The sequence below is a fragment of the Pelophylax lessonae genome (genome assembly GCF_965119305.1).
Source record: "Pelophylax lessonae genome assembly, chromosome: 6".
In the NCBI taxonomy this organism is placed as follows: domain Eukaryota; kingdom Metazoa; phylum Chordata; class Amphibia; order Anura; family Ranidae; genus Pelophylax; species Pelophylax lessonae.
Genome location: NC_138773.1, coordinates 13,438,669 through 13,459,693, shown reverse-complemented (window position 1 = coordinate 13,459,693; position 21,025 = coordinate 13,438,669). Strand labels below are relative to the sequence as shown.

General features: G+C 42.4%; 1 protein-coding gene across 1 annotated transcript in view; it reads left to right on the top strand.

Moving 5' to 3' along the window:
* The window catches only part of LOC309558414 (uncharacterized protein), a gene marked incomplete at its 3' end in the record, with an annotated part of 87,216 nt that overhangs the window by 40,812 nt on the left and 25,379 nt on the right, over nt 1-21,025 (top strand). The window contains exons 3-4 of the mRNA XM_082261488.1: nt 11,399-11,662; nt 19,045-19,239. Coding sequence (XP_082117614.1) covers nt 11,399-11,662; nt 19,045-19,239 — 459 coding nt within the window. The remainder of the gene's footprint in view (nt 1-11,398; nt 11,663-19,044; nt 19,240-21,025) is intronic.

The window sequence follows — 21,025 nt, the reverse complement described above, 5'->3', positions numbered from 1 at the left end:
TATCCGGAGTGTCTGTGGTCGATAGGAGAGGAGTTCCGTTGCAGTTTTGTCCCTGACGGTGGATATCGCATGCCTGTTTGACCTTCCGTAACAGGGGGTCCAACTGTCCGGTAAGGTTACATCCTTATTGTTTATGTGATCTCTGCCTGAAACTCTACTTGCAAGATTGATGTGGGATTCACAGTCATATTCCCAACATCTGAAATCTCCCTCCTATGGACTTATGGACTTTGGTTCACCTTCATATTAGTTAGCTATTTATTTAGTGGCGCTGTACCATCTTTACATATTTCTTGGGTTTGATATACTTTGTACTAGCAGCCTTTAGTTTCATCTTTTTTTGTGCGCAGCTTTCTTCCCCTTTAGAGTTTAGGTCTCTGCCTAGACATCGTTCATTATGGAGCGAGTTAAAAAACTGGGCTAAATAAGGGGCTGGAGAAGTGCCAAATTTTTGATAGTAACAGTTTTAGAAACCATCACGACCTGGGGCTGAATTTAACTTGAGGGATTTAATAACCTCTGGAATCTCTGCTTCGGAGATCGTTTTTTTTTCACCTAATTATGGGTTGATGTTAATTTTGGACGATGGATATCTGGCAGAAAACCAACCAATTTAGAGTCAACTGTGGCGTTTTTTGCTGTATACAGTTTGGAGTAGTAGTCTTGGAAATTTTCCATTATTTTTTGAGGGTGTTGGGTTAATGAGCCCAGTTTGGAACAAATTTTGGGAAAAGACGTGGGACGGGTGTGACGGTACTCACCATCACTGGGAGTGACGGTACTCACCATCACTGGAAGTGAAAGCCAGATACTCAATGGCCACTGAGAATATGGTTTGGATAACTTCAAATGGGAGAGTAATATTTATCAACAATATCTCTCAAGAAATATGAAGATTTAATCCCACTTTACACTGTGAGACCTATAGCCTGTTGCCATGAAGTCTGTGACACCTCAATAATCATAGCAATACGTAGATGCGTATTCCATGTACTTCAAATGTATGACAGACTTGTCCTATTGTCTATCTATTGAGGTGGGATATGGATTGTGTTAAGTCTGTCTGTTTTATTGTTAAATGTTAATGACCTCACATTGTTCTTTCCAGATTGCTATATAAACAGTTCAGCTTAATTCTATTTCTGTATACAATTTAATCTGCATATGATAATGTAATCAGGCAGAGGGGAGGGATTGTGTACACTGTATGGGATTGACTGAGTGTAAAACTGTATTAACTTTATACTTTATTATATATTTTATACTTTATTAACTGTATAAAACTTTATTGGATTGTGAATTTCATGTCCTGTCCCCCACAAGGTCCCCCTTGTGGGGGAAAACTGTATAAAAGAGCAGCTGTACCATTAAACCTTCTACTTCACCCTCAATCTAAAGTCCTGTCTCTTATTGGGGGGATCTGCTACAAGGGATTGCTATGCCCTTCATACTCCTTTAAATAATCACTAAGCACTTCTAAGAGCTTGTTCCTGTTCCTGCTTCACTCTCTGGGGAAAGAGAGGTTCACCCACTGGAACCTGGAGCCTTGTCATAGGTCCAGGGTGTGTAGGAGACGGCGAGACCCCAACCAAGCTGTGGCGGTTCGTGGGGTCTGTGGTGGTTATGGTGTCTGGTGGAGTGCTTGGAGCCCTCGGGAAGCACTAGGAGCATCCGTCAACGGATGTACCCAGTCAGGATGCCAGGAGATCTGTTACATTGGTGGCAGCAGTGGGATGCTTCCTGCAGTCTGAGACATCCAAACCTCCACCGGGATCAAAGGTCCGGATAGCAGAAAAGGGGAGGTACAGATATCAGCCGCCATGGAAGAGGAATTCGGAAGGAGGTTTGCGAGAGATGCGGATACAGCACAGGGGGCCAGTGTCGAAGCAGGTCCTGCTAGGATGGCATGATTCTGTGCGCTTGGATCTCTGGAAAGAAATGCTAGCCAGTGAGCAGCACCACCAGGGAAAAATCCTCTCCTCCCTCCAGAAAAGGTACTGGTTGCATTATGGTTTGCGGTAGCTGTTTTTGGGAGAAACACTGCACAAGGAGCTGACAGCTGAGTTAAGCAGGCTGGTCTGGGCAGAGATGCAGTTGGAAGAGAGCTATAGAGCCCTCCGGTGGCATGTATCCCAAACATGCCCTTGGATAGCGGATGACAGCCCAATGGAAGGCTTTGGCTATGGCGGCTGTGGACTGTTGTATGAGAAGCTGTCAGGGGACCCTAATTTTGGGAGCGATTTGGAGTGGCGGTTAGAGGAAATTATGGATTACAGAGAAAGGATTCTGAACATCTCGGAAGTGCTCTGGGCACTGGAAGATATGGAGTTTCTGGGCATTCAGGAATGGTAGCTGGAGATTGCCTACAGACGGCTGCTAGACTCTGCTCAGCACCAGGGCTGGGCTCCCCTTGCCTGGAAATATCCAGAAGTACCAGCTGACTGTCTGGAAATTCTGGCTGAAGAATCGACAATATGGCACAGTAATAGTGTGCTTTGCTCACCTGCACCTACGGTCTTGGATGCAGAGGTCTTATGGCGGATGTAGCAAGTGCTGACAACAGGGCAGAGCTATGCTAGCCTCTGCCCAGCCCGATAACATCTTCTGAGTTCCACAGACAGGAGATGGTGAATCTCGATCCCCAGACACCAACAGAGAATTGAGCCTCCTGCAGAAGAGCTGACTTCAGTGCATGGCTCTGTTAACCCCTGCATACAACAATCGGCAGCCCTGAAGGATTTGTGCAAGGCCACTGATGTTTTACTTTGCTTCCCAATGGAACAGCTGGCAGCTGGGAAGAACACTACTGGCCTCTGCCCAACAATCATCTCCGCAGGAGCTCCAGGGAGAGAATGCAATTGGCACCTCACAACGGCAGCTTGAGCTGATATCAGTGGATGGGACTTCGGTATTCACTGACAGCAACCCAGCAGAAGAGCTGGCAACAGGGCAGAGTGCTGCTGGCATCTGCCCACAATTAACAAAAGATGGAGTTACTGTGGTAGTGGATGGGACTACAGTCTTCACTTGTATACCTCAGGGATGCCCAAATCCCCAACAGCCAGACGAAGTGAGCCCCACCACCCTGTCTTCTCTCCAGTGGCTGAAAGGACTCCCAGGAGAAGGGCCAGTCCACGCTTATCCCCAGCGGCGGTAATGTTCTACGAGAGAGGCAGAGGTTGGCTGGGTGAGTAACACTGTTTTCCGGACAATTTGTTTGGGGTACTGGGTGGGTGCAGATATTGGGAGGGCCCGTGGAACACAGCCTACCTTAGAGAGATTGGAAAATCCCTCTCTCAGCCCCCTAGGCCCCTCTTATGTTTAAGTCACCCTGTGTCTATTAGGGACACAGGGTGACCAAGAAGCCCAGTCTGGCCTACCCAAACCAGACTTCCACAGACTGATCGGCTATGAGAGCTCCATGCGCCTTGCTTGGTCAAACTTACAAACTATGTGGAACTTTGTCAAGGAAGCTGACATGATGGATTGACTCTTTTGGACTTATTACCTGACTAACTCAGGCACAGACCAGTTGGAGGTCTGGTACCTGGTTAGTCTACCTTTGGGGCGGAAGATATGTGATGGTACTCACCGTCACTGGGAGTGAAAGACAGATACGTAATGGTTTGGATTGCTTCAAGTGGGACAGTTATATTTGTCAGACATGTATCTCGAGAAATATGTGAGGACTATTCCTGTTTGATTCTGAACATGTTCATTGAATGAGCTAGTCAGAGACAGGCTTTCCCTATTGTTTGTGTATTGAGATAATGTGTATTGTATTGCAGGAACTCGAGGATGGAGAGTCTGCTAGTTAATTGGCTCAGGTTGATTAAATCATTGTCCTCTGTTAGTTGCTGAGTGGAAATAGTATATTGTGTGTGTTGGTTCTTCTTTAGATACGTTAATTCTATTTCTGTATACAATTTCATCTGCATATGATAATGTAATCAGGCAACCCCTGACCTGTTGGGATAATCTGATCAGGAGGGGAGGTCCATGCTGTATATAAATTCTGTGTGACTGTTCAATAAAGAATTCCAGTACAAGCTAAGTTGTTGGCTTTGTATGGGGACGGCTAGGATTTGATATCTATGTTTATGACTGCGAGGAAGCCGTATACTGACGGAAGACCACAAGTACAGTGTGGGGTCGGCGGTTCCGTTACAATGGGGTTTAGAGTAAAGTTTGACTGCCAATTTTGTACCTATCCTGTCTCTTTGTGAATAGAAACGTGCCCCCGACCATCTGAGATGTTTCTCTGCTGCAGTATTGAGAGCTAAATTTAAGGCTAAGCTGGCAGCGTCCAATTGAGCTAATGTTTCATTTGTAGGGTTAGTCTTGTGATGTTTGTTCAGGGAGTGGAAATCATTGGTCAGTTTGTTCATTTCCATTTTACGTTCACGTTTTGCTTGAGAAGATATCTGGATAATTTTCCCCCTAATCACCGTTTTATGGGCGGCCCATAGAATGTCGGGGGAGATATCCCCTGTATCATTTAGTTGGAAAAAATCTTCTATTGCTTTGTTAATAATCGTGCATTGTACAGAATCGCTCAAAAGGGCCTTATCTGAGCACCATCTGAACAATTTTTTGAAGCCTAGTGGTCGAGTAAGGAATAGTAACACTAACGCATGATCTGATAGGGCTGTGTCGCTGATTTTAGAATTGGGGGGATAGAGGAAGAGGTAATAAAAATATGAGCTATCCTGGCATGGGTCTGGTAAGGAGCGGATAAGTGTGTGAAATCCTTGCACGTGGATTGAGCTCTCTCCAAATATCGGTTAATCCTAGAGAATATAAGGATTGTGCTATTTTGAGGCTTTGTCTAGGAGGACCTTTAGACCTGGAAATTCTGCTCGATGATTTGTCAATGGATTGATCTAGTGCCATATTCATATCCCCTCCAAGGACCACAAAGCCTTCGAGGTGAGATTTAAAAGACTTGAAGTATTTATTTGAAAAAACGTGCTTGGCCTTTGTTTGAAGAATAGTAGGAGATAAACATATAAGGAGACTCATCGATAGAACCCGAAACTAGAATGCAGCGGCCATTAGGGTCTTTGATGACTTTGGTCATAGAGACGTTTACGTGTCTTGAGAAGCAAACTGCCACTCCTCGTGTCTTATTATCAGTGTTGGCCAAGAAAAATGTAGGGTATTTGTGGTGTAGGAAGGATGGAATATATTGATTTAGGAAAATGGATCTCCTGTAGTAGCGTTACATCTATTTTTGAGTGGTATAGCTGAAATATTTTCCTTCTCTTAACCGGAGAGTTCAATGCCCTGGACATTGTGTGAGGCTGTACAAAGATTGATAGAGTTATAGTTTGTAGCACACATGGATCAGCGAGATAGCAACCACACCAAAAGAAAAGGACTTACCCCTAGAGTGAGAACCAGATGTCCCGTTCAAACAATCATGCTTTCCAGGAAACCTGACAGTTGGAGATTTGGAGGGATCCCAAGTGACTATGGAGAATGTTTGTATCCCAGTGAAAAGAAAAAGAGCAAAGATTATAGACAAGAAAAAAAGAGAATTGAGTGCAATAACCACAAAAAAAGGTGGAGACTCCCTGACCATGTCGTGTCTGGGGAGACTATCTAATTCTCACACAGGGGGTCCATGTAGGTGACCGCCCGTAAGGGGGACTTCAGTCTGTCCGAGAGTGAGGTGCATGACATCCACTCCAGCCTCCCTGCCATTATAGGCTGGAAACTAGTAGCATTACTAACTGGAGCATGGTGTAACCCATGAAGTTTGGTGAAGCTCAGGCATTAAAACAATTAGAATGCAGGGTCATTCCTACATTATACACTATAAGTAGCAACGTGATAAAGCATTATGAAAACATGAAAACCTGTGACCAGGCAGCTTTAAGTAACCAAGAATTGAAGATCTCATGAGAAAATTGTGGGTTCAAATAATGTCCAACAATATCAGACTATAGGTTGGGAGAAAAAAAAAAGGGGGGAGGATATTAGGTTAGACTCCAAGAGTCATATCAGAAGTAGGGGGGTGATAAACCAAGTAGCATTATGAGTTCCAAGTCAGAGATCCTAAGGACCCACAAAAGGCCTCCTGCTCAGGGGGGTTGGGCCTCTCTAGATTGTTTTGGCTGTTGTTTTTGCCACATAGGGGTGAGAGGACTAGGAGGGGAAGGTCGTTTGGCTGAGGAAGATCCTCTTTGGTGTGAAGTAGGTGGATGGTCCTGAGAGATTAGACCCAGTTTCAGTAGAATTCGCTCCCCTTCTGGAAAGGAGAAAAAGCCATATGATTTATTGCGATAAGAAAAGTTCAAGCGAAATGGAAAGGACCATCTGTATGTAATATCTTTCTGTGTTAATGCCAGTAGCAAGGGTAAAGACTGTCTTCGTTGAATTGTGTATGGGGAAAGGTTCGCAAACACTTGGATTTGAAAGCCTTGAATCGCAAGGTGGTCAGAATTGCGGGTTAATCTCATAACCTCTTCCTTTACTGAGTAGAAGTGTGGCTTTACTATAATGTCTCTAGGAAGGCCGTCTGTGCGTGGAGGTTGGAGTGCCCTTTGAGCTCTGTCCAGTTCCAGACAGCTATCCATGATATATGGTATGAGATCTTCGATAAAAGTGTGCATTGCAGAATGGACATCTTTAACTGATTCAGGGAGCCCCCGTATTCTAAAATTATAGTGTCTGGATCTGTTCTCTAGATCATCAATTTATGATATAGCAAAGTCTAGTTGACCCTGTAAGCGAGCTGTATTCTGATTGGTTCTAGCAATAGTTTGATCTGTTTTTTCTCAATGGCTTCTATTCTGGCTCCCAGATGTATGATGTCTTTGTGTATAGTAGATGTGATCTGGGCCTCTGTGTGAGTTAAGTGCCTGAATAGCATTTTGGAAAAGGATGTCATCATAGAGGAAAAATCAGTTGGAATGGGAGAGTATTCATGTGCAGCTGCTCCAAATATGTCAGGCTTTGCTGGAATGTCACCAATAGGTGAAAAGTATTAGAGAGGGTAAAACTGGAAGCAGAAGACTCACATTTAAGTTAGTGGGGATGTGAGCCCCACTATCTGCCTGATCCCGGTCTGCTATGGAGCTTTTGACCTCTGCCTCGGAGCTGCCAGCGCCATCTTGGGGATCTCCGGTGTCCACGGTCTGGTGTCTAGAAGTTTGGAGAGGTCTCTCCCAACCAAGCCTCCCAACATCGGATCACTCTTGTGGACCTCCTGTTTGGGTGTCTGCGGTGTGGGGAGACACTGAGATCTTTTGCGGCAGTGGCAGGGACAAATAGGCTGGAGCGGTGTGGAGCTCTTGAGCTAGGCATCCATTCCAGAGCTCTCACGCCTGCGCCCCTAGACACTTATTTTGAATGTTTTACATAGCTATAATTGCAAAAGGGGCCAACCTGAATTTATCTAGTACTCTAGGACTAGGACTATCTAGGACCTAATTTTCTCACTAAAGTTCCACTTTAAAGCTGTTTTTTCATCTTAGGGAAAAGGCAGAATGGGTTTCCCCGTGGCTGTGTGCGTTATCCTGATAGGCTGAACTCCAACTACTCAAGCTTTATCTGCAACAAATCCCCCTTTTAGGGACAGGGCAGGGCACAGCGCTAGTATTGGCATTTCCTCACCCCCCTACTGGACCAAAACTATCAGTTATGCTTGTTTAACCTTTTTCCATTGTTAAGATTTTCTTGTTCTTCTTGTTTGTATGGGGAAATTGAAAAAGATGGGAGGGGCGTTTATATTTAACACATCACATCTTTAGGAGGTATCATCCCCAAAATAACAAGACAAAAAGGAGAATAATATATTGGGACTTTAAATATACCTCCAGAGATAAAGTATGGAACATCAAATAATACCTAATACAGCTTTAATTGTGACAACATTAAAATATATAGGTTAGAGAAACCCTAAAATTTCAGTAAATAATTCATCCCATAATAGAAAATCCAATCTTAGTAGTGCCACAAATCCTCAAACAGAAGTAGGCAAACCGCTGGATATGTAAAGGGCCAATGAGATTACCATCTGAGGGTCGACGTGTTTCATGTGAACTTCCACTTTATCAGGACCTTGAATTTCAAATATACATTAGGATGTGCACTAAAACCATATTGAAAAAACACATCTACTGTATATAAAAGTGAAAAATATATATAACATACACAAAAATATGTAGGGTACTAAAACATGAACCATCCTAAACTCATCAGAGAGAGAAGGAGGAAAAAAATATTTTCTATATGCAATAAAATAAATAAAACCTTCACATAACAGTATACAGTATCTCACAAAAGTGAGTACACCCCTCAAATTTTTGTAAATATTTTATTCTATCTTTTCATGTGACAACACTGAAGAAATGACACTTTGCTACAATGTAAAGTAGTGAGTGTACAGCTTGTATAACAGTGTAAATTTACTGTCCCCTCAAAATAACTCAACACACAGCCATTAATGTCTAAACCGCTGGCAACAAAAGTGAGTTCACCCCTAAGTGAAAATGTCCAAATTGGGCCCAATTAGCCATTTTCCATTGTGTCATGTGACTCATCAGTGTCACAAGGTCTCAGGTGTGAATGGGGAGCAGGTGTGGTAAATTTGGTGTTATCGCTCTCACTCTCTCATACTGGTCACTGGAAGTTCAACATGGCACCTCATGGCACACAACTCTGAGGATCTGAAAAAAATAATTGTTGCTCTACATAAAGATGACCTAGGCTATAAAAAGTTTGCCAAGACCCTGAAACTGTGCTGCAGCACGGTGGCCAAGACCATACAGCGGTTTAACAGGACAGGTTCCACTCAGAACAGGCCTCGCCATGGTCGACCAAAGGAGTTGAATGTACGTACTTAGCGTCATATCCAGAGGTTGTCTTTGGAAAATAGACGTATGAGTGCTGCCAGCATTGCTGCAGAGGTTGAAGGGGTGGGAGCTCAGCCTGTAAGTGCCCAGACCATACGCCGCACACTGCATCAAATTGGTCTGCATGGCTGTTGTCCCAGAAGGAAGCCTTTTCTAAAGATGATGCACAAATAGTTTGCTGAAAATAAGCAGACTAAGGACATGGATTACAAGAACCATGTCCTGTGGTCTGATGAGACCAAGATAAACGTATTTGGTTCAGATGGAGTCAAGCGTGTGTGGAAGCAACCAGGTGAGGAGTACAAAGACAAGTGTGTCTTACCTACAGTCAAGCATTGCTGTGGAAGAGTCATGGTCTGGGGCTGGGTGAGTGCTGCCGGCACTGGGGAGCTACAGTTCATTGAGGGAACCATGAATGCCAACATGTACTCAAGCATAGGGTGATCTCCTCCCTTCGGAGACAGGGCAGTATTCTAACATTTTAACAACCACAAACACACCTCCAAGACAACCACTGCCTTGCTAAAGAAGCTGAAGGTAAAGGTGATGGACTGGCCAAGCATGTCTCCAGACCTAAACCCTATTGAGCATCTGTGGGGAATCCTCAAATGGAAGGTGGAGGAGCTCAAGTTATCTAACATCCATTTTTCCCTATTGAGATCTGATGTGTTTTCAAAGTGTCCCTTTAATTTTTTTGAGAAGTGTATAGTAAATGAGATTAGAGCTTGATAAATAGCCTGTGCAATACCACACCATAATAACACATACTGTATATTTAATGCTGCATGATTAGCCATTGCACGAACCTGTAAAAATACTCAAGTCCCTACTATTCAACATCTCTATCTATACTCAATCATCATCTACACAAGGAATACATGTACGCTAAAGCCCACCTTACTCTACCTAAATTCTATGATCACTGGGCTCCCTGGCTGTGTGACTCCAGATGTAGTATTGACGTCCCATAGGAAGTATGCCTAAATATCCACACAGCACTCTTCTTGCTCAAATTCCAGCAAGTGCTTCAAAGCCTTTACTTTGTTTTGTTTTTAGGCACCCAGATTTATAGTTGTATTAGTCAAATTTCGGCCTCCCAGGCTCCTACATTTCTGATGACGGACTCACGAGATGAAATCTAGCCCTACTTTGTACCTGGATACTTACACCTATGCTTATACTTATACTCGGGGTTTAACCTATGTTTCCTAATACTTTACACATTCAGTTGATAATTTTCATAATTTGCCCCATCTTTGACCCGCTGGCCTTTGCACCCGATGTACTTGATGTAGTAAGTTGTTTGCACAAGCTTGATAACTTTAGATGTTCCTTAGATGACTTTTACAATGACAATAGCATTAATCATCTACTACAGGGGTGTCAAACTCAATTTCATCGTGGGCCACATCAGCATTATGGTTGTCCTCAATGGGCCGGTCATATCTGTAAGATTAGATGTCCAGAACACCCCACACCCCCTTACACCCTTACATGAGATGTCAAGAGCCTCCCCCCCACCATCAGAAGTCAAGAGTCACCCACCCTTCCTGACATCACAATGCACCCCCTTACCTTGTGCTGCTGCCAGAAAAAAGATGCGGGTGGATCTGGGAAGAAGAAACTACAGGGTCTGGAGGAGGACCAGAGAAGGGCTGGAGTCAGCTTCCAGAGTCTGCTGAATGCTGAGACCAGGGGAGGCAGAGACAAGGTGGTGTTGCGACTGCACAAAGAGGTGCAGGATCTGTAGGAGGAGTTCTGCCCTCCTCTATGCTGCAGACTGCTGAGAAGGGGGGGGTGGGCAAGGACGAGCCTTTCTGCAGCTGCACAGAGAAACGCTGGATCTGGCAAAGGAGTTTTGTCCTCTCTGCTGCCGACTACTGAGACAAGGTGGGGGCAGAGACAAGGGGGGTGGTGGAGCTGCAGGAGAGGAGCGAGGGCCACATGAAATGGCCTGGGGGGCCACATTCGGCCCTGGGGCCTTGTGTCCGCATTCGGCCCTGGGGCCTTGTGTTTGACACCTGTGATCTACTACATAAACAGTATGTTGAACTATTTGTTTACAAAATTCTTGCGCTACCTTTATGTTTTGCTGTTTGACCCATGACTTAAGTACCATCTTTTTCTTTCAATATAAATGTAAATAAAAAAATAAAAAAATGGGTAAATCATGGGGACATATACATTTTATTGCAAAGATGTAATATCTTTTTTTTTTTTGATTTTGCCCTGACATACAATACACTTTGCCAGTCTAACCACTCTAGATGGAAAATGTCAGGGAATTGGTTAATTTTTAACTAGCTGAAAGTAAACTTTTCTTCTGTATAAAGAAATGAACGATGAAGTGTATTTTATAGGGCAGTATAATTAAAGTTTAGCAGTATCCTGATTTCCCTTGTTTTCTGCAATGTTACTCTTTTGTTACCAACACCGATTAACGTTTTTGCCAAATCTTATCAGAAAAATGTTAAATTTCCTATTTGACAGCGATATAATGTGTGCAGATCCTGTATTACTGTTCTGTTTGCTTTCAGGTTGTAACAACTTAGTAGTCGGAATATATTCCCGAGAGGACAGTAGCACCTATGAATGGTTGATGCGTACCGTTCCCTTCATGTGGGGGGTGAAGGAGGTGGAGCCCTTCCTGATCACCAATACTTGGTCCAGTTTTTTAAACCAAGTCCCAAAGTGTTCCTTCGCCATCCTTTACCACAGCAAGAGAAGAGGACGCATAAACATCACCGATGTTAATGACAGCCTGTACGATAATGAGCTGCAATACTTATCTCAGGCTTATGGTAAGTTTGAGACGCTATAATTACAAACTCCCTGCACACTATTTTACAACACAGGTAATCACTTGCTGATCCACCAGAGTACACACAGTATACTGCGGTGGGGCGGCACATGCAGGCACAATCATGTACATGCATGGCACCAGGTTTAGGACCACGCTGCTCGTTCTTCACACAAACCTCGTCCCGTCACAGAATTACAGTTCTGGGTAGTCGGGGCCTGGTTACAACATGAGCGCTATGCAATCACATGATCACAATGTCAATTCATTCATAACAGATGTGTTGCCTATGCTGCAATCGGCTTACAGCTATCACATGGTATCTTGGCAAATCACCCTGTAGTTAGCGGTAGCCAATCACAGATCACTAGTGATCACAGCTGTAATGAACAGTTGAATACTTTGCTGTTACAAGGATCTTCACTGTAACAGCAATCAAAGTGTAAAATAAAAAAAAAAAAACCCTGAACCCCCCAAGAGTAGTACAGTGGTATTATGGTAAGACAAAACGACTCTGATGAGAGTATGTTTTAAAAAAAAAAAAATTGTACAAAAAAAAAAATAAAGAATTATGTATATTTTTTTTTAATAAACTGTCACCAGTTAGTGGTGCTGTACTACACTGTATACTGTATATATATTATATATATATATATATATATTTATACAAATAGCCCAAAAAAATGTATTCAATTTCTTCATTTTCAAAATAATTGTGACCAAAAAATGACAACTTTAAAAACATTGCCATGTCTCTTACTAAATTTCATGGACAGGTCTACTTTCCAAAAAGATCAAAGTGTAAAAAAAAAAAAAAAAAATCCTGAACCCCCCAAGAGTAGTACAGTGGTATTATGGTAAGACAAAAAAAATAAATAAAGAATTATGTACATTTTTTTTTTTTTAATAAACTGTAACCAGTTAGTGGGGCTGTACTACACTGATGACAGTATATACATATATATATATATATTTATATATATATATATATATATATATGTATATATATATATATATACTGTATATATACTGTATATGTATATGTATATGTATATATATATATATATATATATATATATATATATATATTTATATATATTTTTTTTTTATACAAATAGTCCAAAAAAATTTATTCAATTTCTTCATTTTCAAAATAATTGTGACCAAAAAATGACAACTTCAAAAACATTGCCATGTCCCTTACTAAATTTCGTGGACAGGTCTACTTTCGAAAAAGATCAAAGTGTAAAAAAAAAAAACCCTGAACCCCCCAAGAGTAGTACAGTGGTATTATGGTAAGACAAAACTGCTCTGATGAGAGTATGTTTAAAAAAAAAAATTGTAAAAAAAAACAAAAAATAAATAATTATGTACATTTTTTTTTTTTTAATAAACTGTCACCAGTTAGTGGTGCTGTACTACACTGATGACAGTATATACAAATATATATATATATAATTTATTTATTTATACAAATAGTCCAAAAAAATGTATTCAATTTCTTCATTTTCAAAATAATTGTGACCAAAAAATGACAACTTTAAAAACATTGCCATGTCTCTTACTAAATTTTGTGGACAGGTCTACTTTCCAAAAAGATCAAAGTGTAAAAAAAAAAAAAACCTGAACCCCCAAGAGTAGTACAGTGGTATTATGGTAAGACAAAACTACTCTGATGAGAGTATGTTTAAAAAAAAAAAAAAAAAAAAAAATTGTAAAAAAAACCAAAAATAAAGTATTATGTACATTTTTTTTTTTAATAAACTGTCACCAGTTAGTGGTGCTGTACTACATTGATGACAGTATATATATATATATATTTATACAAATAGTCCAAAAAATGTATTCAATTTCTTCATTTTCAAAATAATTGTGACCAAAAAATGACAACTTTAAAAACATTGCCATGTCTCTTACTAAATTTTGTGGACAGGTCTACTTTCCAAAAAGATCAAAGTGTAAAAAAAAAAAAAAAAAAAAAAAACCCTGAACCCCCCAAGAGTAATACAGTGGTATTATGGTAAGACAAAACTACTCTGATGAGAGTATGTTTAAAAAAAAAATTGTAAAAAAAAGAAAAAATAAAGAATTATGTATATTTTTTTTAAATAAACTGTCACCAGTTAGTGGTGCTGTACTACACTGATGACAGTATATATATATATATATATATATATTTATTTATACAAATAGCCCAAAAAAATGTATTAAATTTCTTCATTTTCAAAATAATTGTGACCAAAAAATGACAACTTTAAAAACATTGCCATGTCTCTTACTAAATTTCGTGGACAGGTCTACTTTCCAAAAAGATCAAAGTTTAAAAAATATAAATAAAAAAAAAACCCTGAACCCCCAAAGAGTAGTACAGTGGTATTATTGTAAGACAAAACTACTCTGATGAGAGTATGTTTAAAAAAAAAAAATTGTAAAAAAAAAATAAATAAAGAATTATGTACATTTTTTTTTTTTTAATAAACTGTCACCAGTTAGTGGGTGCTGTACTACACTGATGACAGTATATATATATATATATATATATATATATATAATTTATTTATTTATACAAATAGTCCAAAAAAATGTATTCAATTTCTTCATTTTCAAAATAATTGTGACCAAAAAATTACAACTTCAAAAGCCTTGCCATGAATCTTACTAAATACCGTGGACAGGTCTACTTTCCAAAAAGAGGTTATTTGTACTGTCCTGGCGTTTTGGGGTACCAAGAAACAAGATTGACCCTCAGTACATCAGGATTAATTGATTTTTCATATATACTGTATATCCCGTAGTTTGTAGATACTGTAACTTTCACACAAACCAATCAATATACACTTATTGGGATTTTTTTTTATCAAAGACATGTAGCAGAATACATTTTGGCCTAAATATATGAATACATTAGATTTTATTGGATATATTTTGACAGAAAGTAGAAACAATTGTTTTTTTGTTTTTTTTTTTCAATATCGCAAACAATAATAAAAAAAAAAAAACAGTGGTGATCAAATACCACTAAAAGAAAGCTCTATTTATGTAAAAAAGATTATATTTTTTTTTTTTTTTTCTGTACAGTGTTGCATGACCATGTAATTACCAGTTAAAGTAGTGCAGTGCTGAATAGCAAAAAATGCTCTGGTCATGAAAGGGGGCAAAATCTTCCAGGGCTCAGGTGGTTAACCACTTGCCTACAAGGCACTTTCACCCCCTTCCTGCCCAGGCTAATTTTCAGATTTTTGTGCTGTCGCACTTTGTATGACTATTGCCCGGTCATGCAACACTGTACACATATGACATCACTTTGCATAACAAAAGTTACATTAAAAATTAGCTGCTAAACATTTCTGTAAATGTAGCCTTTTATTTTTGTTTAAGCATAAACACCAGAAATTTGCACTTGAAAAGGTTGAGAAATTTCCTACAGATAGTTGCAGTTTGTAAATAAGCTGTATTTAGCTGAGTGTATCTGTTGAGGGCCAGGAACTCCAGTTTATGTATTGGATAATTCTTTTTAGAAGGTGTAAGGCTACGGCTCACATAAGCCACAGGACGAAGCTTCCCAGCAGTTTCCTGATATAACACACCACCAAGACCGTCCCGGCTAGCATCTACATGCAATGCATATGGGTTAGAAGGGTCAGCATAGGCCAGAACTGGTGCTTGTGTGAGACTTTCTTTTAAACATTTAATAGCTTGTTTGCACTTTGAGGTCCACTGATCTTGATCACGTGGTCTTCTGGACCCCACGGAACATTGACTTGACTGCCGCAATTCTTCACCTCCCTCCTTTTGTAGCAATTCATTCAATGGTTTTGCTATCTGTGCAAAGTTCTTCACAAACTTCCAATAATAAGAACAGAACCCAAGAAAGGAACGCAACTCAGTCACTGTCCTGGGTCTGGGCCAAGTAGTGACAGCCTCCAAATTCTGAGGATCAGTGGCCACTCCGTCTGCTGAGACCACCTACCCCAAGTAGGTGACCTACATCTGATGGAACTGGGATTTCTCTAGAGACAACTTCTGCCCTTCTGCATGCAGCCTCTAGCAAAACTTTCTCAAGTCGACCCTCATGTTCCCCTAGCATCTTGCCGAACACGATGATATCATCCACATAGACCAGGACCTCAATCAGGTTCATATCACCCACTGTATTCTCCATCAACCTCTGGAAAGTGGTAGGAGCGCCTGACAATCACTGGGAAACGCGGTCAAATTAGAAGAATCCCAATGGGCTGATAAAAGCTGTCTTCTCTCGGTCATCTGGATGCATGGGTATTTGATAATACCCACTCTTCAAATCTAGCACACCGAACCATTTGGCTTCAGACAGGCATTGCAACGCATCTTCAATCCGAGGAGTTGTATACTGATCATGAATGGTTTGCCGGTTCAGAGTCCTGTAATCAATGCACATCCGAATGGTCACATTTGTCTTCCTTACCACCACAATGGGGGAGGCATATGGGCTTCTAGACTCTCTGATGACCCCAGACTTGTTAAGTTCAGCTAATTGCTCCCGGAGATCCTCCAGGTCACTCAAAGGAATCTGCCGAGCTCTCTCCCGAAAGGGCTTATCTTTACTCACCCAAATTTGGTGTTGAGCACTCTTAGCACAGCCCACGTCAAAGTCATTCTTTGAGAAGATCTCATTCCATCTGGTCAGCTGATCTTTCATCCGCTCCCTCCACTTGAAAGGTACAGCAGGTTGTCAGACTCTAGAATCTTCACCTTGGCCTTCAACCTTCTGGACCAAATGCTTCAACGTCACTGGGGTGGCCATGCACGGTATTGAGTATAGCTTTAGTGTAGATCCCCTCCACTTGAAGCGAGACTATAGGAGAGGGTCCCACCAGGCTCTTTGGCACGTCTCCAGCTTGTGTGCCCATGTGTCCCATGTGCCATGTCCCATGTGCCCATGTATGTGGTTCAGCTCCAAACTGTGGGTTCACCAGGATGACTGCCTGTGACCATCACAAACTACTGCAGAAGAGGAGGCAGCCGCCACCCTGCTTCTGGGACTCTGCTTCCCGCCAAAGATGTTTTTTATACCCTGCCCCACAATGCATCGGGACAAACAGTCTGTGCCAATCCCTGGGGCAGTACCAAAAGCTTGTGTGTCATTGGCCAGGTTTCCCCCACTGTCCAATGTGCCTCCCCATTGGACACAGTGGGGACACTCCCTCAGACCATATGAATCACATACTGAACACACTGAGCAACAGAGAAGTGGCAGGTAAAAGCATTTGGGTTCTCTCTGTTTATCAGGAGAGCTGGATTATATTAGGTGAGCCTGTTTTGTGCATTCAGGTGAGATTCTTGTGGGCTGAGGGAGTGTCCCCACTGTATCCAATGAGGTGGCACATTGGACAGTGGAGAAAACCCAGCCACTGACACACTGGCTTTTATACCAACCCATGGGTTTGGCACAGATGAAGTGCATCATGGGTGGGGGTATAAAAGTCAAAGGCACACAGAACAGGAGGACTTTGGGCGGGAAGCCAGGTCCCAGAAGGAGGGTGTTGCTCCTTCTGCTGTGGAGAGAGAGTCACAGGTGGTCGGCCTGGTGAACAGTTTGAGAGACTGAACCGGAGGTCCAGGAGAACTGACTGGGGAGTTGGTGGCTGAAGCAACCTGAGAAAAATAGTGTCCGTGAGTATCGGGAAGCTTGCCAAGGGTCTGCCCAGGAAGGGGACCACTCCAGGATAGACTCAGTGGACAGGTGTGACCTCACACAGGAGAGATTGAAAGGGGGTGCCAGGTAATACCCTGAAGATATATTACAGACAGGATCACTAAAATCTATCTTCACTTCAGTGGCAGGGTGAAGTAGCGGCCTTGCCACATTCTAGCTCAGAATGTCCTTAAAACTGTGAATAGTTTAGTTGAGATATCCCACTCATCCCTTCTCCCAGCCCAGTTCCAAAATAAAACCACAAAAACCCCAATGCTGGACTGATCATTGACTGAGTCCATGCCTATAAAGTGTTAAAGCGGAGTCCCGGCCTCGGGGATGAATTTTAGATAAAAATACCCCCGGGACAGTCAGGGCTAGTACATTCCACAATGGATAGCCTCTGAACTGTCCCAGGTTGCACTTACCTTTTAGAAGAAATATTTACCTTGAACATTTCTTCTCCAGCGCTGTCATCTCAGGTGTGGGCAGCTGAAGCCAGCGCGTCCTCTTCTGCATCCTCTTTGGTGACGTCAGAGTCCCAGAATGCCCTGCACCGGCCCTGCTCGTCACTTCCAGTGAAGGCGTGGCATCCCTGCACAGCTTTTGGGCATGCCCAGAAGCTGTTTAGCAGGGAATGATGCGCCTGCACCGGAAGTGACGAGCGGGGCCGGTGCAGGCGCATTGATTCCTGGGAGCGATGACGTTCAGCTCCCAGGAGTCATCACAAGCAGGAAGAGACGGCGCGGGCCGTGGCCACAGAGGGAGGAAGTGGAAGGAAGGTGAGTATATTTTCTTCAATATCAAGGTAAGTGACCAAAAAAAAAATCGGGAGCATCCATTTCTTTTTCAGGTGACCCTCTGCAAGCCGATGGCCCAAAATCGATTTTTTCAATTTTGAGGCCGGAACTCCGCTTTAAGTTTACTATCACCTGTTGCTAAGGGAAACCCAGAGGAGCCAGTTTCAGCAGCTCCTCAGGGGGCAGTGCTACATATGTATTCTGCTACATATTTTTGGTTAAAAAAAAAAATCCCAATAGGTGCATATTGATTGGTTTGCGCAAAATTTATCATGCCTACAAATTCTGGAATAGTTTTATGGCATTTTTATTTATTTCTCTTTTTTTTTTACTAGTAATGGCGGCAATCAGTGATTTTTAATGGGGACTGCAACATTGCGGTGGACAAACTGGACACCTATCTGACATGTTTGACACTTTTTTGGGAACCACTGACATGATTACAGTGATTGGTGCTAAAAATATGCACGGTTACTGTACTGGCAGGGAATGGGTTAACACTAGGGGCGATCAAAGGGTTAAAAGTGTGCCTAGGGAGTGCTTACTAACTGTGTGGGGGAGTTGCTCTGACTGGATGAAGACAGAGATCCGTGTCCCAGCTTAGCAGGAACACAAAATCTCCATCTTCTCCCATGTCAGAATGATGATCTGCCTTGTTTACATAGGCAGACTGCCATTCTGCCTCTCCCAGAAACGATCGCTGGTGGCCAGACCCACAGATTGGCATCCCCTGTGTCTAGAGGCAACGCGCGCCCCCCAGTGTCCATTGCATGAAATGAGGTACAGGTATGTCGTTTCACACAATAGTTCCGAACTGCCGCAGAAAAAGTGTGGTAGGCGGTTGGAAAGAGGTAAATTACTGTACAATGATAGTGTTCTGTTGTCTCCCCTTTTATGTGATACCTACAGGACGGGACAATGTGATCGTAGTGGTCGATGATATGGCGGACAGCAGTGATGAGACTAAGGCTTTAATCCTCCGTGAACAGCCCAAGCTTCGTCACTTAGCGGGAGATCTCTTCCTCTTCAATGAGATCAAAGATGATAGAGTTCTTTTTGAGGGACCAAATCTGAAGAATTTGAAGGAATATCTAAAAAAAAGAGGTAAGAAGGTAATTTACTGAATGTGTAGACCAGGGGTCTTCAAACTATGGCCCTCCAGTTGTTCAGGAACTACAATGCCTCATGGGATGTGTAGTTCCTCAAAAGCTGGAGAGCCGTAGTTTGAGGATCTCTGGTGTAGACTAACACTTAGATGGGACTTTCTATAAAAGATCTGAAGAGGACATCTCAAGGAAAGCTCCTCTCTAGCCAAAATCTAGGGTTAGGATCGCTGTAAGGTCTTCATTTGAGGTCTCTGTTATTTACCCCATTCCCTATCAGGACAGAAAATGAAGAAAAATCCCACATCAGGGCTAAAGAAAATATACATTAGAATATACACTGCTCAAAAAAAATGAAAGGAACACTTTTTAATCAGAGTATAGCATCAAGTCAATTAATCTCCTGGGATATTGATCTGGTCAGTTAAGTAGCAGAGGGGGTGGGTTATGGATCTGGTCATGGATAGATTACTTGGTTGGAAATGCCAGGTGAGGAGGAGAAATATAAGCTAATAAAAGAGGAGGAGGTTTTGCAGTTGAGGGTATTTGGTATCTCTGGATTAGAAAGGAGTTATATCTGTCTTGTATGTGCCTTGAACTTGCGTATGGTAATGGAATGGTCTTCTTTACTAATATGTATATTTCTCTCTTACTGATCATTTGGCAAACGGTATTGATATGGGCTGTATGTATCTATATTTTTCCAAATAAAGTGTTATTCTTTGGATTAAAAAAAAAAGTAGCAGAGGGGGTTGTTAATCAATATCAGTTTCTGCTTTGGTGGTTGTAGTTACTCCCCTGCTGCTGGTGGGCAGGGGCGTAACTACAGGGGTTGCAATTGCAACCGGGCCCCATGCGGCTCCCCTGTACACCTGGATAGGAGGGGTGGCGGGGGCAGCATGTAGAGACATCACTGTCCTCCTTTTTCCTTCTGTAGCTGCAGGAGGAAAATGGAGGAGATTGGTTCCTCTGTATGCTGCCCCCGCCACCCCTCCTATCCAGTTTCCTTGTGTTCTGCTGTCTCTGGGCCCCTGTGTGCTCCCCTAGTTCTCCCCCCGCCCCCCGTGCTCCCTTCCCTCTCCTGCCAGCTGCTGCAGGGGATGTGTCACTATAGAAAACCAGGAAGGGGTCGGTAAATATGTAATTTACCAGCTCCTTCCTTTTCTGAATGGACAGAGTCATAGTCAGTGAAATTGTAAAAAAATAAAATAAAATGATAAAAATTAATACAATTAAAATACCAAAAAATAAAAACTACTGACACCAGTGGGTGAACTTCCAGGGTCGCAAAGGTCACACTTGCGACCGGTCCCTGGCATTCCACCACCGTGGGGAGGCCCCAAGATGGCAGGAAGGGGGCCCACTGCAGATCTTGTGAAAGGGTCCTGCTACGGGACCGTAATAAAGGGCCCCACAACGAGAGTAAAGGGCCCCAGGATCAGTTGGAAGAGCCCCAGGCCTGAAGGTTCTAGTTACGCCTCTGGTGGTGGGTCAGTGATGGTCTGGGGAGGCATATTCATGGAGGGACACACAGACCTCTACAAGCTAGACAATGTCACCCTGACTGCCATTAGGTATCGTGATGAAATCCTTGGACCCCTTCTCAGACCCTACGCTGGTGCAGTGGGTCCTGGGTTCCTCCTGGTGCACAACAATGCCCGGCCTCATGTGGGGAGAGTATGCAGCCAGTTCCTGGAGGATGAAGGAATTGATACCATTGAATGGCCCCCACACTTATTTGACTGAAATCCAATAGAACAACTCTGGGACATTATGTTTTGCTTCAT